This window comes from Rana temporaria, chromosome 6 (genome assembly GCF_905171775.1).
Source record: "Rana temporaria chromosome 6, aRanTem1.1, whole genome shotgun sequence".
Lineage (NCBI taxonomy): Eukaryota > Metazoa > Chordata > Amphibia > Anura > Ranidae > Rana > Rana temporaria.
The window spans coordinates 144,436,299-144,460,376 of NC_053494.1; the positions used below are offsets into that span (position 1 = coordinate 144,436,299).

General features: G+C 41.1%; 1 protein-coding gene across 1 annotated transcript in view; it reads right to left on the reverse strand.

The window, feature by feature from the left end:
* The window catches only part of ABCA12 (ATP binding cassette subfamily A member 12), a 292,157-nt gene that overhangs the window by 259,397 nt on the left and 8,682 nt on the right, over positions 1–24,078 (reverse strand). The window contains exon 2 of the mRNA XM_040357483.1: positions 20,184–20,277. Coding sequence (XP_040213417.1) covers positions 20,184–20,277 — 94 coding nt within the window. The remainder of the gene's footprint in view (positions 1–20,183; positions 20,278–24,078) is intronic.

Here is a 24,078-nt window from a genome sequence, read left to right on the forward strand (position 1 = left end):
CCGACAATAAGGGTGTTTTTTGTCATAAATTGCTTTTCATCTAAATCTGAATTTGTGGTCAAATTGCTAATTTTTTTAGTCTTGTATTGTATTAAATATAACATATGGCTAAAAGCTAAGCTTGTATCTGGTGTCAATACCAGCATTGCTGATTCATTATCTCGTTTACAGCTTACAAGGTTTTTTACGAGGGCTTCAGAGGCAGTTCCAACCAGTTTTCTATGCCCAGATTTCCTGTGGGGCTTGATCTGGCATTAATTGCATCTAATCTCAAGAATTCAGTTTCATCTAACATGTGGGAGGACTACTTTCTTGCTTCGTCAAGAAGGTGTTCATTCTGTTTAAATGTGTAAATTGATTGTATAGAGCAGTGGTTCTCAACCAAGTTGTGGGGACCCCTAACAGTAAAAATTTTCGTAGCGTGGGTTGTCAGCACCCAAGGCAAAACAAGTAATTTGCGCCCCTAACCCTTACATTTGTGAAGTATTAAAACCCCTTATGGTACATTTTAGTATGTACCACTCTTTGTTCTCCTTTCTTTCCCTTATATCTCTCTATCCTAATTTCTTCTTTCTTTTTTTTCCCCATCCCTCAATCTAGCCATCTTTCTTGCTCTTTCTCTTAATCTTTCTCTCCCTTTTTATTTGTTGTTCCCCCTCTTTTCCTTTACTTTCTCCCGTTTCCCCTACTCCTTGGTGGTGGGGAGTTGGGATGAGTGGCAGTTGGGGGGGGAGAGTTGGGATGATTGGCAGTGCTGGTGGGAGAGTTGGGATGAGTGGCAGTGCTGGTGGGAGAGTTGGGATGAGTGGCAGTGCTGGTGGGAGAGTTGAGATGAGTGGCAGTGCTGGTGGGAGAGTTGTGATGAGTGGCAGTGCTGGTGGGAGAGTTGTAATGAGTGGCAGTGCTGGTGGGAGAGTTGTGATGAGTGGCAGTGCTGGTGGGAGAGTTGTAATGAGTGGCAGTGCTGGTGGGAGAGTTCTGATCAGCCAACATAGGTGCTTTTGATCAAGGTCATTTGCTGATCTGAGAACTGTAGTGGGGACTTTTAATGGGAACTATAATCACAGGTAGTGTTACTCACTATGTCTCACACTTCACACTTCACATTCCTCACCAGTCAGCTGACCTAGAGTCTCTGCTCCCCCAGCCATGTTGTGAACTGAATGGGCCGCTGCAAAGAGGCTGAGTGGGCGGCTGTGGGCTCCAAGGACAGCCCTGCTGGGTGGCTGCAAAAGAGGTGATGGCTTCAGGAACAGCCCAGGATTTGGTGACCCATGGAAAATCATCATAGAGGTTAATGCTTATATAGCTCTGTGTTTTGTTAATTACTTGAGGAACTTGTGTCTCAGTCCCTCTTCAGTCCACAAGATCCTAGTAGGAATTTTGTTATTTCTAAAAATTCTGGGCCCCCCTTCTTTTATCAGGTCTGCCAGATCATTTAAGGTTTTAGTAAGTCTCACCCAGCAATAGATGGTAGACATCCAATTCCTGTTGATTTGTTATAAAAAATGATTTCCATTTTAGGGTTTGTTTTTTCCATTTAAGTTAATCCTTTTTCCGAGCTGCTCTAACACTAGCTTTTTTTTTTGAGGCTTTGAGAATCAGGGAGTTTACAGCACCAAATAAGTCTTCAAGCTCTTTTCTTTTCTTTTATGATGTTTTGTTGGTGGACAATTCACTGAAGTTATGCATTAGTAGATCAAAAGTCAATCAAATTGCCGAGGCATGTTGAATGTATTATTGGTGCTGGGAGGGAGAACATGCACAGTGGATCTTGGGGGAGTACTGGTGCTGGTGGGTGGAGCAAGGGACAAGCATGTATACGAAAAATATTGCTGTTTTTTCTTTTATTTCTATTTTTTCTCTTTTCATGCATGATATGTCGTTCAGGGCTTGCCATATGTATGTGCAGTGGAGAGATGTCTTATCTGTGTAAAACTGTGAATGTTTCAATAAACACTTATCTGATTTAAAAAAAAAAAAGCCAATCAAACGAGTAATGGTCACCATATTACCATAAAGAGTTCATCTAATTTAGTTATCTGCCCCGTTGTAAATGTTTCAGAGTATCTCTCTATTAGACCAGTTTTGATGGTTCCTTTTTCATCCATGCTGACCTGTCTGCTCTTACAAGATTTCTGTTTTCATCTCTCCTGTCTACTTGTCTTAAAAAACCTAACCCCTATGATTTTATGTTTCCTCTCACTCATCTAGGATAGGGGCAGCAACAATAGCTAGTTCTTTAGGTTTTTGCCCAATACCCCATCCCCAACAAGCTTTATTGGGTGGGGCATTGGGGTAGAGATAAATATAAGATCTATATTTGTCCTGAACCATTGATTGAATGCATTTATTTCAAGTTTAGCTAAATGTGGATAGTTGGTCATTCTCTTGTTGATTGGCTAGAAAACAAGCAGCACCCAGGATTTATTCAATGAATCTGGGTTTGGACAGTAGTATATTTCAGATCTTATGGTGGGGTATTAAAGGCCTTAAATTGAGAAATGTTAGGGACCAACTTGTTCATTTGTCAGAAATTTAGCCATCTCCAGATGTATTCATTATTCGTGACTTGGGCAAAGTTAAAATGTGGGACCTTTTATGTGAAATAAAAAGAGATCTGTATTAATTTAAGCTTTTGTTCCCAAAATCATTCCCATTAAATTCATTGGTTTTTTTTCTGACAATCTGTTTTATTTAGAGAGAACTTGGAGATGCCTCAACAGGACTATTAATAACTTTCTGGTTTCTACTGAAGGGTTCTCATATCATCATGTTGAGTTGTCAAATTTCTCATACGGTTCATATAGGCAAGATCTGATACAACTATTGGAGATAGGTTTAAATATTTTCAATACGAACTACAGAACCTAATTGAAAGGCTATAGTGTTGGGGGGGGGGGCTCAGCCAGTTGACTTTGGCTGTGGGGGTAAGTCATCCATTTTAATCTTGATGGACATCGTGACTGGATTTTCTGGATTTGATTATTAGGTGTTTTTTAAGCCAATAGAAATATAATTATTTTTTATCTGGGTATTTTGTGATGTTAAAATTGAGGTTACCCTTAAATAAACACTGTGGCCAAAAATTGATCATTCCAATTTTAACAGAGCATGTTGTCTCAATTTTCATTACTGATATTGCTCATTTGTGCTATCCAATGTCATTGCAGGGTAACAATTCCAGCTCATACTCCGAGCTGTAGTGGCATCAGAAGTGGCAGAATAGCACCTTTTTTTATTGCAGTTCCACTAAATCAGTCAATACATACTGTTATTCAGATCTAGAATTTGATTTAGTGGCTGAAATGAACTAGCTTCTTGTTTCAGAGCAAACATTTTGATTTTAATACACATTGATTCGAATTTCTATGTTGACTTTCACTTTAAAAGAAGAAGCAGACGCATTGTGCTTTTCTTTCAGTGAAGATTTCATTTCTGGACACAGAGGCCCAAGATAAAAAGGAAAGAAAGCTGTGACGCATTTGTGTTTTTGAGCTATATATTGTAGGTGCCTCAGGAGAGAGTCATAGTGTTCATTGTTTTGTACAACTAATGGCCCTTCTTTAATATCTGCTGCTGAATAATATGAGTCATAGGATTATTAGAGATAAAGGGCATCCCTAGAGAGAAGATGGAAATACCCTTTGAAGAAACTTTTATTGTTAAACCACATTTTCTTTTCCTTCTTGCCATGTAAAATATATACATGTATGGTTATAATAATAACATCAGAGTTTATAAAAAAGCACACATGCAAAAATATAAGGGGGAAGATCCTCAAAGAAATTACGCCGGCGTATCTCTTGATACGCCGCGTAATTTCAAATTTTGCGCGTCGTATCTTTGTTTTGGTATCCACAAAACAAGATACAACGGCATCTGTGTTAGATCCGACAGGCGTACGCCTTAGTGCGCCTTCGGATCTTAGATGCAATTTTTCTACGGCCGCTAGGTGGCGTTTCCGTCGTATTCCGCATCGAGTATGCAAATTAGCTATTTCCGACGATCCACGAATGTACGTGCCACCGTTGCATTTTTTTAACGTTGTTTCCCGTTCGGCTTTTTCCGGCGTATAGTTAAAGCTGCTATATGGTGGCGTACTCAATGTTAAGTATGGCCGTCGTTCCCGCGCATAATTTTGTAAATTTTATGTCATTTGCGTAAGTCGTCCGTGAATGGGGCTGGATGCCATTTACATTCACGTCGAAAACAATGACGTCCTTGCGACGTCATTTGGAGCAATGCACCCTGGGAGTTTTTTTTACGGACGGCACATGCGCAGTTCGTTCAGCGCGGGGACGCGCTTCATTTAAATGATTCACGCCCCCTACCCGCCCAATTTGAATTCCGCGCCCTTACGCCGCAAGAGATACACTACGCCGCTGTAACTTATGGTGCAAATTCGTTGAGGATTCAAACCAAAGCCAAGTAAGTTACATCTGCGCGTGGCGCAGCGTATGTATGCGGATCTGCCCCATGGTTTTTAAATCAGGGTTTCAAATATGCTTTTGAATATGTGCAGCTTTTTTGTGTACTGTTTATAAAGTCTTATTTTTAAACTGTGCGTTATAATAATTACACAAATGTTCAATTAGGGGAACACTGTCATAAAATATTATGTACACTTTTCTTAGCTCAGTTAAATCAATCGGTGGTCATCTCATGGTTATTGATATTTGCAATATTACAAGTACCTACTTCTACTTCATTAATATCACTTTAAGTATATGTTTTTTCTGGTATTCATAAATGTATAAATGCTTGTCTGGTATTCATAAATGTATGTTTTTTTTTTACATATGAATTTCTTATGCTCTGCATAATAGAGATGTTCCAATTTTTTTGCCTACCAATTGTTGCTTTAAAAAGTGTCCCTCTTTTCCATTTCAGAAATTTATAGATCAGATGCTAAACAGAAGAGCTGCAAAATTCAAAACCATAAAAGCTAGAAAAAAAATGTATGCAAACCTGCTAAACTGCAGTATTTATTGACTTTAAATGAGTGATAAAAAAAACACAGGCAGTTCAAAATCATCTGAGGTCAATTGTTGCCGGATCTCAAAAAGATGTTGTAATAACCTTTTCCTTATATTATTATAATGTGAGTCAACAGGGATCGAATTCTATAAATACAGGCTGGTTAAACTTCTATTCCAGTCTAAGTACAATGTTTCGTAAGCCTAAAGAACACTACATAACTTCAGTAACTGAATAACAGCAAGCCATATATCTGTGATGTGTCGATTTGTAAGAAGCTAGGAACACCCCCAAAATACAAAAAGTGCCTCGAAAGCTCTTGAAATTTCATTTTTAGGTAAAGGATTTTTATTAAATAAAATCTTTCACAAGAAATCTATGAAAGTTGCCATTAGTGAGCCATGCATTGGAAAAAGTAGAATTACCCACTGGATATGCTGACATTCTGACATCAGTTCTTTAGGTCAATAAACTGGAAAAGTGGGCAGACAAACACCTCTGACTTTCCTGACATGCATATGTGTTACTGGCCAAGGAATCAAAAAGTACTTAAGCCAAATCAAAATCCAGTCAAGTAACGTTGTTAGAAGTTAAAACATAGAAGCCTCATAATTCTTTAAAAAAGCTGTTCTATAAACAGGATGGTTGTACTGTACAATAACTTGCTATTGTGACACTTTCTTTAGTAAGTCCAGGCTTGCACCGGTGACCTTTTTCTGTGCTAAAGTGCCAGCTTTATGTGGACCTAGCAGCAAGTATAAAATGCATGCCTACTAAGTAGTGTAACATTTAAAGGGGTTGTAAAGGTAAAAAAAAAAATCCCTAAATAGCTTCCTTTACCTTAGTGCAGTCCTCCTTCACTTACCTCATCCTTCCATTTTGCTTTTAAATGTCCTTATTTCTTCTGAGAAATCCTCACTTCCTGTTCTTCTGCCTGTAACTACACACAGTAATGCAAGGCTTTCTCCCTGGTGTGGAGTGTCGTGCTCGCCCCCTCCCTTGAAGGGGCGAGCAGGAGAGTCAGGATGCTCTCTACGTTGCAGATAGAGAAAGGAGCTGTGTGTTAGTGGGCATCCTGACTCTCCTGCTCACCCCCGCCCCCCCTCAAGGGAGGGGGCGAGCACGACACCAGGGAGAAAGCCTTGCATTACTGTGTGGAGTTACAGACAGAAGAACAGGTAGTGAGGATTTCTCAGAAGAAATAAGGACATTTAAAAGCAAAATCAAAGGATGAGGTAAGTGAAGGAAGACTGCACTGTGTAAAGATCACAGTGCTCTTCCTGTTCAGCCTCCAGCTGCAAACTATCAGTTTGGTACAAAGTGCAGTCTGACTGAGAGCCGATTCAGACCAGCAGTGGTGGACTGTGTTGCCCAATGCAAAAACAAAGCCATTTGCCATATGTCCTATTTCTTCAGTTCACACTAATGTACTGGGTTTGCGTGCACTGAAACAATTAGGACATTTTTGTAGCACATAACAATATAATTTAAGTAAAAAAAAAAGTTTTGCTATGGTGTACAGAGGCACCAATGAGGATAGGGAAAGGGAAACTAATGCCTTGTACACACAATCGGAATCTCCGATGGAAAAAGTCAGACAGAATTTTTTCATCGGATATTCCGGCCATCGGACTTTTTCAGTCGGAAATTCCGACAAAATTATAAAGAGAAAATTCCGTTTGTATGTATGGAATTCAGATGGAGAAAAAAAACATGCATGCTCAGAAACAAGTCGACACATGCTCGGAAGCATTAAACTTAATTTTTCTAGGCTCGTTGTAGTGTTGTACGTCACTGCGTTTTGGACGGTCGGAATTTGGTGTGTCCGTGTGTATGCAAGACAAATGGAATTTCGTCGGAAAAACCCGTCTGAGTTTATGTCGACGGAAAAAAAAGGTTGTGTGTACGGGGCATTAAGATTGCTTTTCTCCTACCTTCAGGAAACTCATTTCAAATCTAAAAATGTTGAGATTGTAGCCAGGAGCTGGCCTACAGTAATATGGAGAAGGAGACACTGCTTTTTTGTTCTTCTCTTCCTCTACTGAAATATCAATGTTATGCTGCAGCCAGTATATATATATATATATATATATATATATATATATATATATTGTGACAGGAAGTCAGGTAAATCTGTGGGTGTTGTCACAAACAGGACATACATTTCTGCCTTGCATAGACCAGTGTTTCCCAACTCCAGTCCTCAAGGCACACCAACAGGTCATGTTTTCAGGATTTCCCTCAGATGAAATGGCTGTGGTAATTACTAAGGCAGTGAAACTGATCAAATCACCTGTGCAAAATAATGGAAAGCCTGAAAACATGACCTGTTGGTGTGCCTTGAGGACTGGAGTTGGGAAACACTGGCTTAGACAATACACTAATCATTATTAGGCGTCGGCTGCGAGAAATAGCCAGACAAGGTCTAAGGGCGTTGAAAGACTCCAGCTGTTCAGAATGAGGCAATTAAGGCCTCTATAAGTAGCCCAAGGGATTAACACGAATTGGCTGCATCACTCCTAAGGCTGTGTGAGTAGGAGAGCAGTGCCAGAAGGTCTTCTGTGGAGGTGAGGAGAGGATTGATTTTTCTGTGTGATAAAAATCAAAAGACTATTGTTTGTGCTGTACGACCAGCACTGTCTACCCAGCGCTAGGTTGAGCCAGACTCCATAGATAGGTTCCTGTGTGGAAGGTAGACGCCCAGAGTGGCTAGGGTTTATTTTATGCTTGATTTTGTTTATGCTGTTTGGATGCTTGCAATTGTTTTCCAGCAAGATGGAAAAATAAACCAAAAACGTTGTTTTCAACCGTCTTCGACTGCCAGTCTGTATAAATTCAGTGTGTGCTGAACCCATCCCTACCGAGCTAACCCCTTACAATATATATGTATATATATATATATATATATATATATATATATAATATTATAATTATTTTTTTCAAGGGTTTGACACAAAAACTCCAGTAGCAACATATGAATGAATCAAAAGGGTATTTTTTTAGTTATGAAGCCTGCTCAACTTAAGTGATAACAACTGCTTTCAATCACACATATTATATTAATGTATAACATTCTTCCAAGAAGCAAGTTCCCTTCGTTCTAACAAGTAATTAACTTCTTCTGTGTTACCCTTTAGGTATGAATTCAGATAATAAAAACATTAAGGAAGAAGGCATAGAGCCTTAGTATATAACTTGGTCCATGGGAGTTATTATTTACAAGTGTTGTTGTTTTCAGAACTGCAATGAGACATATCAGAAGGATACAGTTGCTATAGGAACACTGTTTTTTTCCATTTAAATTGTATACTGTGGTGAGTTTCAACATCAAACCCATGTACTAGCTGGTGCCTCTTCTATTAAAATCATCTATTTCAGACGCTTGCCTTTACACGCACATGATAGGGTTTAATATCAAGTTAGCCCACCCTTTGCAGCTATAACAGCTTCAACTCTTTTGGGACGGCTGTCCACAATGTTTAGGAGTGTGTCTATGGTAATGTTTGACCATTCTTCCAGAACCACATTTGGAGGTCAGGCACTGATGTTGGACAAAAAGGCTGTGTATGTCCGGCTGTGAAGCCACAGCCACAGCTGGGTGACCCACAGTAAGAGTTCCGGCACCATGGAGAGGAGGAGGAGAGGAGCGGGGCGGGGCTTTGTACACCCACAATGCTGGACCGTGGGACAGGTAAGTGTCTGATTATAAAAAGTCAGCAGCTACACTTCTTGTAGCTGTTGACTTAAAAAAAAAAATGGCGGTACTCCGCTTTAAATACTGCATGGGCTATTTCTTGAAGTGATGCGTAATCTTAGCAGTGAAAACTTGAGATATTTTCACACTGGCCCCTGCCGGCATCCTTATCAATCAGTTAATAGCTGGTTGTTAAGAAGCTGACACCCGCCACGTCCTAAAACAAGCATGGCTCCTCTGCTGTCAACGAGATTCTGGGATTACAGCGGGATTACACAGTCTCTCTACTCATTCACCAAAAAGTGGCCTAAGTAAATAAAAACCCGGAGCTAGTTTTTGACAAGTCCTTCATGTGGTCAGTTCTCTAGCTATGCTGGTAACTCCATGCACTCTCCTCCAATGACCACACTAGACCTTACACCCCTCCCGCCCACACACAAACACAGCCTTTCACTGGGATGCTCAGGGAGCCACTGTTTCTCCTCCCATAGTCCTTATGCAACTGAGAACAGATGGAATGTGATCACTTAAAAAAAAAAAGTGAACAAAAAGGTATTTATAATTTTTTTTATATCTATACACAAATGTTTTAATTTTAATTTTAAACTGAGTGGGTTGATTTACAAGGTGATTGTTTACTATCACTTTAAGTAGGTGGATTTATTTAAAAAAATATACTGTGCATTGCAAACGCATTTGCTGTAGATCTGAGTGGAAGCTCCTAAATGAGGGGAAGCTCTGTTGATTTTTATCATCCAATTATGTGCAAGCAAAAATGCTGTTTTTTATTTTCCTTGCATGTCGTTGAGTATTCTTTGCAAAGTGAAGCTTCACCTTATTTACTAAGCTCTGGATCAAGTGAACGTGCAGTGCACAGTATATTTGCCTTTAATAAATCAACCACCATATATTTTCTTTAGTGTATTATATTTTAAAAGACTTGTAATAAAATGGTATATATTATAGATTCTTACAATGTGGAGATTTTATTTGCTTGGTTTTTACATGTAGCTGAAATTGACTTTTCTGTATTGCCTGGTTTTACATATCATGCTTTTAGCAGTTCTTAAAGCAGTATTAAACCCAAAAACATAAATGTAATATATTGCAGCTTACCAATCAGTAGATGTATTTTAATATATTGGCTGCTGCTAACTGTATGCTTCGAGTGGTTCAATCACTGACCTTTGTTCTTATTGTTAACCTTGTATATAGGTGCCGATCCTTGCTACAGTGTGTAAAGGTAAACCATGTGACAAGTTGATGCTACTGCTCACAGAGTGCACAATCACAGTGATGAAGACGTGTTCATGGATCATAGCAAGTCTATACAGTATGTGTACATGTGTGTGTATACTGTATATGTACACAGTGGGGTTGATTTATTAAAACTGGAGAGTGCAAAATCTGGTGCAGCTCTGCATAGAAACCAATCAGCTTGCAGTTTGTTTGTATTTTGTCAAAGTTTATTTGAGCAAGCTGAAGTTAGAAGCTGATTGGCTACCTTGCAGAGCTGCACCAGATTTTGCACTCTCCAGTTTTAGTAAATCAACCCCATTGTGTATATAGTATATACTTATATACTGTACTGTATATTTACATAGTGAGAGAGAGAAAGAGTAACGTACAGTTGGCATTTTTGATAGACTGTAATAAGTTTCTCAGTGCAGAACAGTATTGCCAACCGCCAGTATTTTTACTCCTGCCAGTAAATGCCAGTAAAATTAAAAGGTTGCCAATAAAAAATATGGCTGTGACCCTCGGCTTGGTCCGGAGTCGGCTAGGACCAAGAGCCTTGTGTCTGGGTCGACGGTATGGGAGCAAGGCAGGCTGGGACCAGGACCGTCAGTTCTGTTTAGACTGAAGTGACCACGTACAGAATAAGTACATGATGGGGGGGGGGGGGGGGTTGGTGGCCAGCTTCAAAAGAGAGATACCTTTGTATGATGTTATGTTAGAGGGCGGTGTACAAACTTCTACAAGGAAGTCTCACCACTAGAGTCTCCAAGAGTAGTGAAGAGCTTGGGTGTGTTCGGATGCTCTTCTGAAACCATGTGACTAAGCCACTAAGGCAGCTGTCACCAGTAAAAGGTCAATAATTTGCAGCTTAGGCATTCACTGCCTTGCAGCTATACGTAATACGTGCCTCTTGTATATGAGCGTCTGTGGGATGGGAAATTCCCTCACCACAGATGATTAGCCCATTACAGGTGACAACTTCCTGGTGTTCTTGGCTGCATGGCTTTGGAAGAGAGTCTGAACTTAGTTCATTCATACCCAAGAGAATGAAGCCAATATTGCAACCCATCATTGCCCATTAGAGTTAAAATTACATTTAGGGCAGATGTGGCTTGGGGAAAATCTATCTAATTCTTTGTGTGTTCACCCTGCAAATTTTACCGGGTGACAAAAATATACGGTATATTTTTTAGTGCACCAAATTGACATTTTGTAAAAAAAAAAAAAGAACAAAACAAAATGTTGTAGTTACAGGACACACCCTAAGAATCTAGTCAAAATATTATCCTTTAAATGTAAAATGCATGCCTCTCTTCTAGTACTACCTAACCCTCACCCCAAGTGCAAGATTTTGCTTTGCACATGACTGGCTAATCGAAGTGCAAACAACTTTTCTTTATTCATTTTGCTAACTGAACATTTTCTGTAAGTAAAAATTAGGACTGTGGAAATTCAAGATTAATTCCTCGAATAATCGTAATGTTTTTTGATCGATTAAAAAAGTTTTGATCGGTACTAGTGGTGCAATGGATCGTAAATGATCCGTGATCTGAACGGGTCACCATATGCGGATCGGCACACCACGTGATCTGCGGAGCTCTGCTGCTGCCTCGGCCATAGTAAAGGCCGCGTCTTCGGCCTAGCTCCCGGAGCGGCGGCCATCTTGGTCCACCCGGCGGTGGCCTAGGTGGGCCTAGAGCGGCGTGCTGAGGTCATCACCCGGCCTCAACTGCTCGTGTTCGCCCGGCTTCTCTAGCAAGACTAAGCAAGCACTAATCCTCCTATACAGTGGGGGAGATGTGGACCATATTACAGTGGGGGAGATGTCTGTGGATTACAGTGGGGAGATGTCTGTGGATATTACAGTGGGGGAGATGTCTGTGGATATTACAGTAGGGACTATATATGGTGGTGATCCGAAAAATGTATGTGCGTTATAATTAATCGAAATTAGTCAATTAAAAAAAATCTATTAACCCCCTTAGTGGTAAACCCGAGCGTGACTCGGGGTGGGTTTTCGATGTTAGGATCGGTATCCCCGAGTCACGCTCGGGGTGGACGTGCAGAGCGTGCAGCGGCGCGGCTTACCTGCTCGCTGAATCCACAGGCAAGTTACTTACCTTGTCCCTGGATCCAGCGATGCCACCCCGCTGTGTGAGCGAGCGGGTCCTCCTCGCTCGATTCACAGTCTCCCCGTGTGCCGCCGATCTCCGTTCCCTGCGACGTTACGACGCACGGGGGCGGAGAACGGCGCCAAATTCAAAAAAGTAAACAAACACTATACATACAGTATACTGTAATCTTATAGATTACAGATTATAGATTATCTTATAGATTACAGTACTGTATGTAAAAAATACACACCCCCCTTGTCCCTTGTGGTCTGCCCAGTGCCCTACATGTTCTTTTATATAATAAAAACTGTTCTTTCTCCCTGCAAACTGTAGATTGTCCAAAAGTGTCCCTTTATGTCAAAAATGGTTTTAGATCAGCTAGAAAACAGCGATAATAAATTATAATCACTTGCAGAATTGTGCGATAGCGATTTGTGGGGAAATACGTCAAATAAAAGTAATGACAGCGACAATACTACAACTGAGCAAATTTCAGTGATTTTGAGTTGATTACATTATTGAATAATTTTTATTATAATTATATTATTATTTGTTATAATTATTTATTATATTATAATTTATAATTTTGTTTAAAAAAAAAAAATCATACCCGGGATGCCTACAAGACTCTTGTTTGGTCAGATTTAAGTGAGTTATTCCTAAAAATTACAGACCTACAGTATAAAACGCCAAATTTCCTTGCAAAATAATTGTACCGCTTTTGGTACGTAATTCCAGACAGAATCATACCGCCAGGGAGGTTAATCGAACATGAAAATTGTAATCAGTAACAGCCCTAGTAAAAATTAACTGATTAACTACAGATGTGGCCAAAAGTTGTGAGAATGACACAAATATTAATTTTCTCAGTCTTCTGCCTCAGTTTTTATGATGGCAATTTGCATATACTCCAGAATGTTATGAAGAGTAATCAGATGAATTGTAATTAATTACAAAGTCCCTCTTTGCCATGAAAATGAACCGAATCCCAACAATTTACATTTCCACTGCATTTGTGAAGAAGGCGCCCAAGAAAGTCCAGCAAGAACCAGGATCGTCTCCTACAGTTGATTCAGCTGCAAAATTGGTTCACCACCAGTGCTTGCTCGGGGATGGCAGCAGGCAGGTGTGAGTGCATCTGCACTCACAGTGAGATGAAGACTTCTGGAGGATGGCCTGGTGTCAAGAAGGGCAGCAAAGAAGCCACTTTATTAGGGACAGACTGATATTCTGCAAAAGGTACAGGGATTGGACTGCTGAGGACTGGGGTAAAGTAATTTTCTTTGATGAATGCCAATTTTGATTGATTGGGGCATCTGGAATAAACCTTGTCCGGAGAGGAAAAGGGGAGCTCTAGCATCAGTCCTGTGTCATGCCAACAGTAAAGCATCCTGAGACCATTTATGTGTGGGGTTGCTTCTCAGCCAAGGGAGTGGGCTCACTCACAATTTTGAAAACAGCCACACAAAGAATGGTACAAAAACATCTTCCGAGGAAAAACTTCTCCCAACCATCTAAGAACAGTTTGGTGAGGAACAATTCCTTTTCCAGCATGATAGACAGGGCCGGCCCTACCATGGGTCCCGGAGGGTCCCATGATCTCAGGCAGCACTTTAAGAGGGGTGACAAATTGATGCCCAAATTTGTTTTTAGCAGTTTTGTGTGCAGGGGCGCTTCTACCAGCACACTTTAGTCAGGGGAGTCGTAGGTGCCCCCTCCTCACTGGCCGCCTGTGCAGGTTAGGGGCAGCCTGAGACGGAAAGGGGACTTACGCACACGAGAAGCTCCACGTCTCTCCTCATCCAGGCAGTTGGATGGTGCATTCTAGCAGTGAGCGGGGCTGCATGTGGGACACAAAGAAGCTGGGCTGTCCCTGAAAACTGTTGTCCCCCTTTCAGCCTCTTTACAGCCACCTATTCTGCTCACGGAATGACCGGGGACGGACACCAGAAGTCAGCTGGCTCGTGAGGCCTAAAGTATGAGGGGCTGCCACTAATCCTTCCAGCACTGCCACTGACTCCCCCAGCACTGCCACTGATCCCCATCCCAGCACTGCCACTGAACCCCATCCCTCCCCAGCACTGCCACTAATCCCATCCCTCTAGCACTGCCACTGATCCCATCCCCCACCAGCACTGCCACTGATCCCCATCCCTCCCTAGCACTGCAACTGATCCCCATCACTGCCACTGATCCCCATCCATCCCCAGCACTGCCATTGATTCCCATCCCTCCCTAGCACTGCCACTGATCCCCATCCCTCCACAGCACTGCCACTGATCCCCATTCCTCCCTAGCACTGCCACTGGTCCCCATACCTCTAGCACTGCCACTGATCCCACCCCCATCAGCACTGCCACTGATCCACATCCCCATATACTACCCTAGCTTGCCCCTATACTACCCTAGCCTGTCCCTATTCTACCCTAGCCTGTCCCTATTCTACTCTAGCCCGCCCGTTGGAATTAAACATAATATTATGTCATATAATTTTGCATATAGACAAAATGCTGTTCCCTGTAAATCTGACTTCCTTATAAATTAAATTTTAGTTGTAAATATCATGATTCAAAATAATGGATGTTTTGGGTGGGGCAGAATTTCTTTTTTTTTAAATTGTTTATTTACGAAATTTAAAAAAAAAAGTATACAGTGTATGACAATGTAACAAGTAAATTCAACTTTTGGTAGTACATAGCTGACAAATCTTAGACAATGGGGGCAGCATTTCATTCTTGGACACAGGCAGCACAATGTCTTGGGCCAGCCCTGATGATGGAGCACCTTGCCATAAGACAAAAGTGATAATGAAGTGGCTTGATGAACAAAACATTACAATTTTGGGTCCATGGGCAGGAAACTCCCCAGAACGTAATCTCACTGAGAACTGGTGGTCAATCCTCATGAAGCGGGTGAACAAAGAAAACCCCACAAATTCTAACAAACTCCAAACATTGAATATAAAATAATGGACTACTATCAGTCTGGATGTGGCCCAGAAGTTGATTGACAACATGCCAGGGCAAATTGCAGAAGTCTTGAAAAAGTAGGGTCAACACTGCAAATATTGACTCTTTGCATAAACTTAATTTAATTGTCAATAAAATGCCTTTGACACTTATGAAATGCTTTTAATTACTCTTCAGTATACCATAGTAACATCTGACAAAAAGATCTAAAAACACTGAAGTAGCAGACTTTGTGAAAACGTATATTTATGTCATTCTCAAAACTTTTGGCCACGGCTGTACTACTAGATATGACCTGGATTAATAAAACCTTCACACTGTATTCTGTTAGTAGATAAAGTCTGTTCTCTTTGTCAAGAATGTTTGTTACAAATGCAACAGCTTTTCCCAGCTTTGCTCATTTATCAGATCTCCCATCTCTTATGTAATGTAGCAACAGTACATAGGCCACACACACACACTTTGCTTGGAGCTACAACACATTCCAGAGGGAGTAAACATAAAAACACCATTTCCCCAAGAGATAAAATCAGCTCATTATCCTAATTAGTGTGTTTCGTGGATATCTAAGAACTATTATGATTGGATAGCTCTGCTGTTAGCATCTCTAGGAACTCTCAGCACGTGCTTCCTTGCAGCTCATCCGCATGCAATGTGAGTAGAGACTAGCATGCAAATGTATTGTTTAGCTTCCAGTTAAAAATAGTTATTTCTGAACAAATATAGATATTTCAAATAGGCACATTCCATCTCTAGAAAACACCAGACACCGAAAAAGCAATTCAAACTGCTTTAAAGTACACCTGTAACTACATCAGACCTGAAACTAGGATATACGAACACACCATACACAGCAAGACCTGGCCTTCATGACCTGGCCATTTTTTGCGATACGGCAAATTACTGCTTTATTGACAATTGTGCGGTAGTGCGGTACTGTACCCAAATACATTTTTTACTTGTTTTTCCCACAAATAGAGCTTTTTTCTTGGTGGTATTTGATCACCACTGCATTTTTTATTTTTTTGCACTATAAACAATAAAAGCCCGGCAATTTTGAAAAAAAAAAATATTTTTTACTTTCTGTTATAAAGCATATCAAATAAAAAAAAATTAAATTCGAATTTCTTCATAAATTAAGGTCAATATGTATTCTCCTACACGTTTTTGGTAAAAATCCCAGTAATCGTATATTGATTGGTTTATTGCAAACGCTATAGTGTCTACAAACTATGGGATACATTAATTGAATTTTTTTTTATACAAGTAATGGTGGGGAATAGCGACTTATAGTGGTACTGCGATATTGCGGCGGCCAATCCGACACTAGCTGATGCTTTTGGCACCTTGTGGAAACCAGTGACACTAACACAGTGATCAGTGAAAGTTTTTGTTTACTGCATGTGCTGCTTTTACTAGGGCAAGCCATGGATTTGCAGGCTTTGCAGGGACACAGAATCCATGCCTCCCCGCTGTCAGAACAGGGATTTTCCTTGTTTACATAGACAGATTCCCGTTCTGTCTAGTTTACTAACGATCAATGGGTGCTGAAGAACATTGAGTGGCCGACACCTGCAGATCGGCTTCTGCTGTGAATTTTCACAGCAGAAGAGTCCCCCCAGTGGCATGCACATGCCCCCTGCAGGCAGAAATGCAGGATCACGTATATATATATATATATATATATATATATATATATATATATATACACACACGTGATCCTGCACACAGCTGCTGCCCTGTAGCAGTAAAACTGCTATGGGGCAGTGGCTAAGAGGTTAATGTGCAGACCATCTATACCCAAAATATTTTTAGTTTTGGATAGAATAAGGCAAGGTTAAAACCCCTGTCAAATTTTATTTTTATCTGGAGCTCTGTTAGAGAGAAATTCCCTCAAGACTGCCATACACGGCTTGATTCTTTCTGGCTCACCCATCGAGTCGTGTATGATGGTCAATCAATTCCACCATCCACACTTATGGATGAAGGAGTATCCACTAGCAACTATTGCAGTCAGGTAGCCGCACCCATAGTAACATCTGGTTGAAAAAAAAACACTACTCCGTCCAGTTTAACAAACAGAAAAAACACACACGTACACACAAACAGAAAGCCTCCATAGACAGTACCCATGGTTGCCTGAATACAGTGGCTCTGTCAAACAGTGAATAACACATCTGACAGAATATAGGCACTGTTCGGCTGATAATTTTCCAACTGTCACAGTGGATTTAATCAACCGGTTGGTGTTTACAGAACCACCCACTAGGTAACCAAAAACATACAGTTTATTTTCTGCATTGTATGTTTTCATATAATCTTATGCCTTGAACACACGATCGGAAATTCCAATGGAAAATTCAGCCGGAATTTTTTCAATGGATATTCCGATTGTGTTTGTGCCCCATCTGAGTTTTTACATCGGAAATTCCGAAGGACTTAGAAAGATAACATGTTCTCTGTTTTTCCGATAAAAAAAAATTCTATCAGAAATTCCGTTCGTCTGTATGGAACTCTGTATGGAACTCCGACGGAAGCATTGAACTTAATTTTTCTCGGCTCGTCGTAGTGTTGTAGGTCACCATGTTTTGGACCGTCGGAAGTAGGTGTGACAGTGTGTATGCAAGACAGCTTGAACGGAATTCCGTCTGAAAAATCCGTCGGAGTTTATCCCAATGAAAATTCCGATCGTGTGTACAGGGCATTACAGTTGCACTGGGGCTAGTGCCACACTTGCTTTTTCTGGCACAAGGTAGGCCAGCCTCAGAAACATTTATAAAGCAAATAGATTTTTCTTTGGTCAAGCTATGACACTGAACAAGCCAAGCAAAGTGTTAAAGCGCTTCCAAGCTGACTTAAAAATTCTAGGTGAAGGTGTAAGCAACAGAACACCAACATTAAGGCTTAACTCACGCAGCTTTGACTTTGGATCTGACTTGTGAGACCCCAAGTCGCATGATATGTGAAATTCCTTGTTAGTCAATGAGAGCTGTGTTAATTAGCACTACTGAAGTGACTCCTATCTGTCTTGTGCCCATAGACTTTAATTAAAGTTGTCTCCAAGTTAGATCCTCATCTATATTGATGTTATTTGAATCCAATATTACAGGAAGATTATCCAGGCATTCCCTGGAACTCTCTTCAAAATCGCTATTAAGTCGCATCAAGTTGTACTCGCTAGCAAGTCCTGAGCAAATCATCAGTAAGTTGCCTGGCAAAGTCACTCATGCAGCTTTAAGGTCGCGGCAGTGTGAACGGAGCCTGATAGGCAAGGTGATATGCACAATTTATATGATATACAGTATCTCACAAAAGTGAGTATATCCCTCACATTTTTGTAAATATTTTATTATATCTTTTCATGTGACAACACTGAACAAATTACACTTTGCTACAATGTAAAGTAGTGAGTGTACAGCTTGTATTACAATGTAAATTTGCTGTCCCCTCAAAATTACTCAACACACAGCCATTAATGTCTAAATCGCTGGCAACAAAAGTATGTACACCCCTAAGTGAAAATGTCTAAATTGGGCCCAAAGTGTCAATATTTTGTGTGGCTACCATCATTTTACAGCACTGACTTAACCCTATTGGGCATGGAGTTCACCATAGCTTCACAGGTTTCTACTAGAGTCTTCTTCTACTCCTCCATGACGACATCACGGAGCTGGTGTATATTAGAGATCTTACGCTCCTCCACCTTCCTTCTGAGGATGCCCTACATATGCTCAATAGGGTTTAGGTCTGGAGACATGTTTGGCCAGTCCTTCACCTTTACCCTCAGATTATTTAGCAAGGCAGTGGTTGTCTTGGAGGTGTGTTTGAGAGTCTCCGAAGGCAGGGGATCATGCTCTGTTTCAGTATGTGACAGTACATATTTCTCATTCATGGTTCCCTCAATGAACTGTAGCTTCCCAGTGCCTACAGCACTCATGCAGTCCCAGATCATGACACTCCCTCCACCATGCTTGACTGTAGGCAAGACACACTTGTCTTTGTACTCCTCACCTGGTTTCTGCCACACACGCTTGATGCCATCTGAACCAAATAAGTTTATCTTTGTCTCTTTAGGCCTCAGGACATGGTTCCAGTAATCCATGTCCTTAGTCTGCTTGTCTTCAGCAAACTTTTTGCAAGCTTTCTTGTGCAACATCTTTAGAAGAGGCTTCCTTCTGAGACAACAGCCATGCAGACCAATTTTATGCAGTGTGTGGTGTATGGTCTGAGCACTGACAGGCTGACCCCCCACCCATTCAAACTCTGCAGCAATACTGGCAGCACTCATATGTCTATTTTTCAAAGACAACCTCTGGATATGACGCTGAGCACGTACACTCAACTTCTTTGGTCGACCACGGCGAGGCCTGTTCTGAGTGGAACCTGTCCTCCTTAACCAATGTATGGTCTTGGCCACCATGCTGCAGCTTAGTTTCAGGGTCTTGGCAATCTTCTTATAGCCTATGCCATCTTTATGTAGCAACAATTCTTTTTTTCAGATCTTCAGAGAGTTCTTTGCCATGAAGGGCCATGTTGAACTTCCAGTGACCAGTATGAGAGAGTAAGAAGGATAACACCAAATTTAACACACTTGCTCCCCATTCACACCTGAAACCTCGTAACACTAACCAGTCACATGACACCATGAAGGGAAAATGTCGAATCGGGCCCAATTTGGACATTTTCACTTAGGAGTGTACTCACTCTTGTTGCCAGCGGTTTAGAAATGTATGGCTGTGTGTTGAGTTATTTTGAGGGGACAGGAAATGCACACTGTTATACAAGATGTACACTCACTACTTTACATTGTAGCAAACTTTCAGTTCTTCAGTGTTGTCACATGAAAACATATAATAAAATATTTACAAAAAACGTGAGGGGTGTACTCACTTTTGTGAGATACTGTATATGTATTTATCTATATATAGATATATATATATTATACACACACAGATATACATCACATTAATGATGCAGGAAATAGTCACTATATTTGCTAATAAGGTTCTACACAACCTACCCAGACTATATGAGAAGTACAATTAAACCTGCAATTTTACAGAAAATTAATACATGCATTTAAATGTCAATGCATAATTACAAATTATAAAATGTATGCAAGGTTATTGAGATCAATAATTAAAGGAACTGAAGTCCCTCTATAACTAAACAGTAGCTGTAACTTACAGACTGATGCTTGTACAGGAAGAAATTTAGTTCGCGTCATTGCCATAATGAAAAATATGACAACAGGCCAGAAGATGAGTACGATAGACCACACCTAGAATTAAAAAGAAGATACAAAATATAAATTTTTGTGTAATAAAGACAAAGGCACAAAATATTATCTTGAATCATGCAACACTCCCTTATCTGGACATTATTAAAGTCGGTCAGTTTGAAGCAACTGTCGAACAGTAAGTTGGAACTGATTATTATTATTATTTAACAGGATTTATAAAGCACGTACATACGTACTTGTATTTACACCCTAAATACAGGTGTAATATGCTACTAAATGTGAACTTATACTTTAAAGATCAAATGCAAGAAGATTTCACCTATCATCAAACTAGAGCAGGCATGTTAAACTGAAAGGTTCGCAGTGGGCCAAATTGAGTGGAACGGCTGAGGGCCACAAGGAAGAAGTAAGAATACTGCATTTGTTTCACAAATCAGGTTACATTGTGTGTAAAGATCAGTGGTTCTCAACCAAAACCTACCATGCTCCAACAGTTAGAAAAGTATACTCATACCATAAGAATATGGGAATATAAAATATGGTGCTTGGTGGTCAGTAGGGGGATGTTCCATCGGGCATCAGTGGCCAGTAGGAGGAGAAAATGCAATGATATTGTCAGTTGGAGGAATAATGTGGGCGCTTTGCATTGTGCTAAGGGCTCTGGATTGGGCTGAGGGCCTGGAAGGGTCTGGATGCGGTTGGGTGTTACCTTGTGGCACAGTTGGAGGTTGGGGGGGCATAGTGGGGTCCTGTCAGAGGTTGAGAGCACTATGGGGAGCTTGAGGCTCTGCATCAGGCTGGAAAGCACTGTGAGGCCCCGTACACACGACCGAGTTTCTCGGCAGAATTCAGCCAGAAACTCGATCGGAGCTGGATTCTGCCGAGAAACTCGGTCGTGTGTACACTTTTCACCGAGGAAGCTGATGAGGAACTCATCGGGCCAAATAGAGAACATGTTCTCTATTTCCTCGTTGTTCAATGAGGAAAGTTGGCTCGCCGAGATCCTCGGCGGCTTCAACACAGAACTCGACGAGGAATTCGATGTGTTTGGCACGTCGAGTTCCTCGGACGTGTGTAGGGGGCCTGAGATGTTGGGGGCACTGTGTGGGGAGGGCTGGGGGTCATTGGGGGGGGGGGGGTGTTGAGGGCACTGTGAGGGTTTTCAGAGAATTTCAGAGATTTGTGGTAGTGTACCGGTGGCAGTTATCAAGGTGAATGCTGGCCATCACTTTAAATACTTATTGTTTTATAATCTGCTGTAGGAGTTAGTACAATTCTCCTTCTCTAATCCATCAAACTGTAGGAAAACTGAGTTTTTCTTTAACTTTTTGTTCATGCTTAATCTTGTAAAATACCATACATTGTCTGGTCCAGCCTTTTTACTGTAATTTGTTTTATGATGCCAATACAGTATGTAGAATAAACAAAGCACAGACAGTAATAAAAAATTTGAAATACAATTTCATCATATGTCATTAATCATATTTTACAAAAGAAAGACACAGCATTTGGAATTTGTTGCTTCAGGTAAACCATGCATGAAGCAGGATGTAAATTGTTTTTGTTAAAAGTGTTAAGTGCGTCATAAATGCTAAATCTCAATGACTAACATATAGCTAGGTTATGGGTGGATGCACATTTCTTAAATTTTTTTGCTAAGGAACTGAACAACCTGCTGTGATCTATAAGCTCTTTACTGCATTGGACACATTCACAGGTAGAACATCTTCTGTTCCCAGACTCACACTCTATCTCATCACTTCTTGGAACAAGCTAATTCCTAGACTTGAAATCTATCATATCACAGGCCTCATGACGCCTCTCTTTGCTAAACTGGCGCAAATCACAACTTTGCCAACTTTAGAGACCCTATTAATGGGCACTATCTCGACAACCCTACAATAGTTAGCATACCAACAGCTCTCTACTTCCTACAGAGACAAAACAAAACCTCTCCTCCCCACAACCCCAGTGTATAGTCTTCTGCTACAAGACTCTCACCCAACACAAATTATCTCCTCACTTTACACCACCCTCCTCTCCCACACCCATCCCTCTCTACCCCACTCTATGAATTAATTGAACTTGAGGCCCCTCTCTCTCCTGAAGATTGTGGGAAAGCCTTTATATTGATACATTGACTAGCATCGCTACCACTGTCTTATACTAAGTATATACTAAGAGTTGGGCCCCTTTGACTATACTATGGAATTCACAGGAATTACTTGACAAACTATCATCTCTCTAAGGCCCCTTTCACACTGGGTGCGGTGGCGGTAAAGTGTCGCTATTTTTAGCGGCAATTTACCGCTAATTTTGCGGCGCTATTCGGACGCTAGCAGGCGGTTTTACCCCTGCTAGTGGCTGAAAAAGGGTTAAAAACCACCGCAAAGTGCCTCTGCAGAGGCGCTATGCAGGCGGTATAGCCAGGGTGTCCCATTGCTTTCAATAGGCAGGAGCGGTGGAGAGGTGGTATACACACACCGCTCCTTCACCGCTTCAAAGATGTGGCTAGCAGGACTTTTTTTCCCGTCCTGCTAGCGCACCGCTCCAGTGTAAAAGCCCACAGGCTTTCACACTGGAGAAACAGCAGCCACTGTTTCAGGTCAGTTTGCAGGCGCTATTTTTAGCGCAGTGGCACATGCAAACCGTGTGAAAGGGGTCTAAACCTACACTCCCTCAAAATAGCCATGGTAGAGGAGGCAGAGGGAATTCCTATTTCACCCACTAGAATTGTCAACATTGCTTTATTTTAAGCAGCAGCCATCTGCATGGTGATTGCTAAAACACTAACTACTAGTAATTATTACAAACGGGTTGTGGTGAGTACAATTTAGGGGTACCACATCCTTATTAAACTGAAATTGGACAACATTAAGAAAAATTGAGTTTCAAAGGCTAATGCCGCGTACACAAGGTCAGAATTTCCGACAAGAAAAGTTCAATGTGAGCTTTTGGTCGGAAATTCCGACCGTGTGTAGGCTCCATCTGAATTTTTCTGTCGGAATTTCCGACAACAAAAATTTGAGAGCTCGTTCTCAATTTTTCCGACAAGAAAAGTTCTTGTCGGAAATTCCGATCGTATGTATGCAATTCCGACGCACAAAAATATGCATGCTCGGAATCAAGTCGACGCATGCTCAGAAGTAGGGATGAGCTTCGTATTCGAGTCAAACTCATGTTCGACTCGAACATCGTATGTTCGATCGTTCGTCAAATTACGAATGTTACAGGCCGTTTGCGTCAAATTTGAGTTACGTTTCACAGACCATAATTCACTGCGGCATCGCAGTGCATTGCTGGCTGATGATTGACCAAGCATGCACTACGACCTGCATGCTTGGCCAATCACAGCTTGCAAAAAACGGAGAGTCATGATTGGCCAAAGCCAGGGGGGCTTTGGCCAATTATGGCTCAGGGGGTTTAGTACACGCCCCACACTATAAAAGGCCACCTGCAGGTCGGCGTTGTGTAGTGTGTTGCGGTGGTTAAGAGAGAACAGAGAGAGATAGAGAGAATTTTTTGCAGGTAGATAGAGCAGGCAGGCAGGCAGGCTAGTCAGTTAATGTTACAGTGTGTAGAGGATATATATACATCCCAGGTGTTGTACATATATTTATACACTGTATAGTTTAGCTAGATCAGTTCTTCCTAATTTACTGGCAGGCAGGTGATTGTGCTAGCTGCAGTATTCTTACGTGGTTTATTGCCTGTGTCCTCTGTAGTTTGCACCTAAAGCTACTTGGTGTGTACTGGCCGTGTGCTTTGTAGTTTGCACCTAAAGCTACGTGGTGTGTGTACTGTCTGTGTCTGTGCTATTTTTCTCAATGATTTTCATCC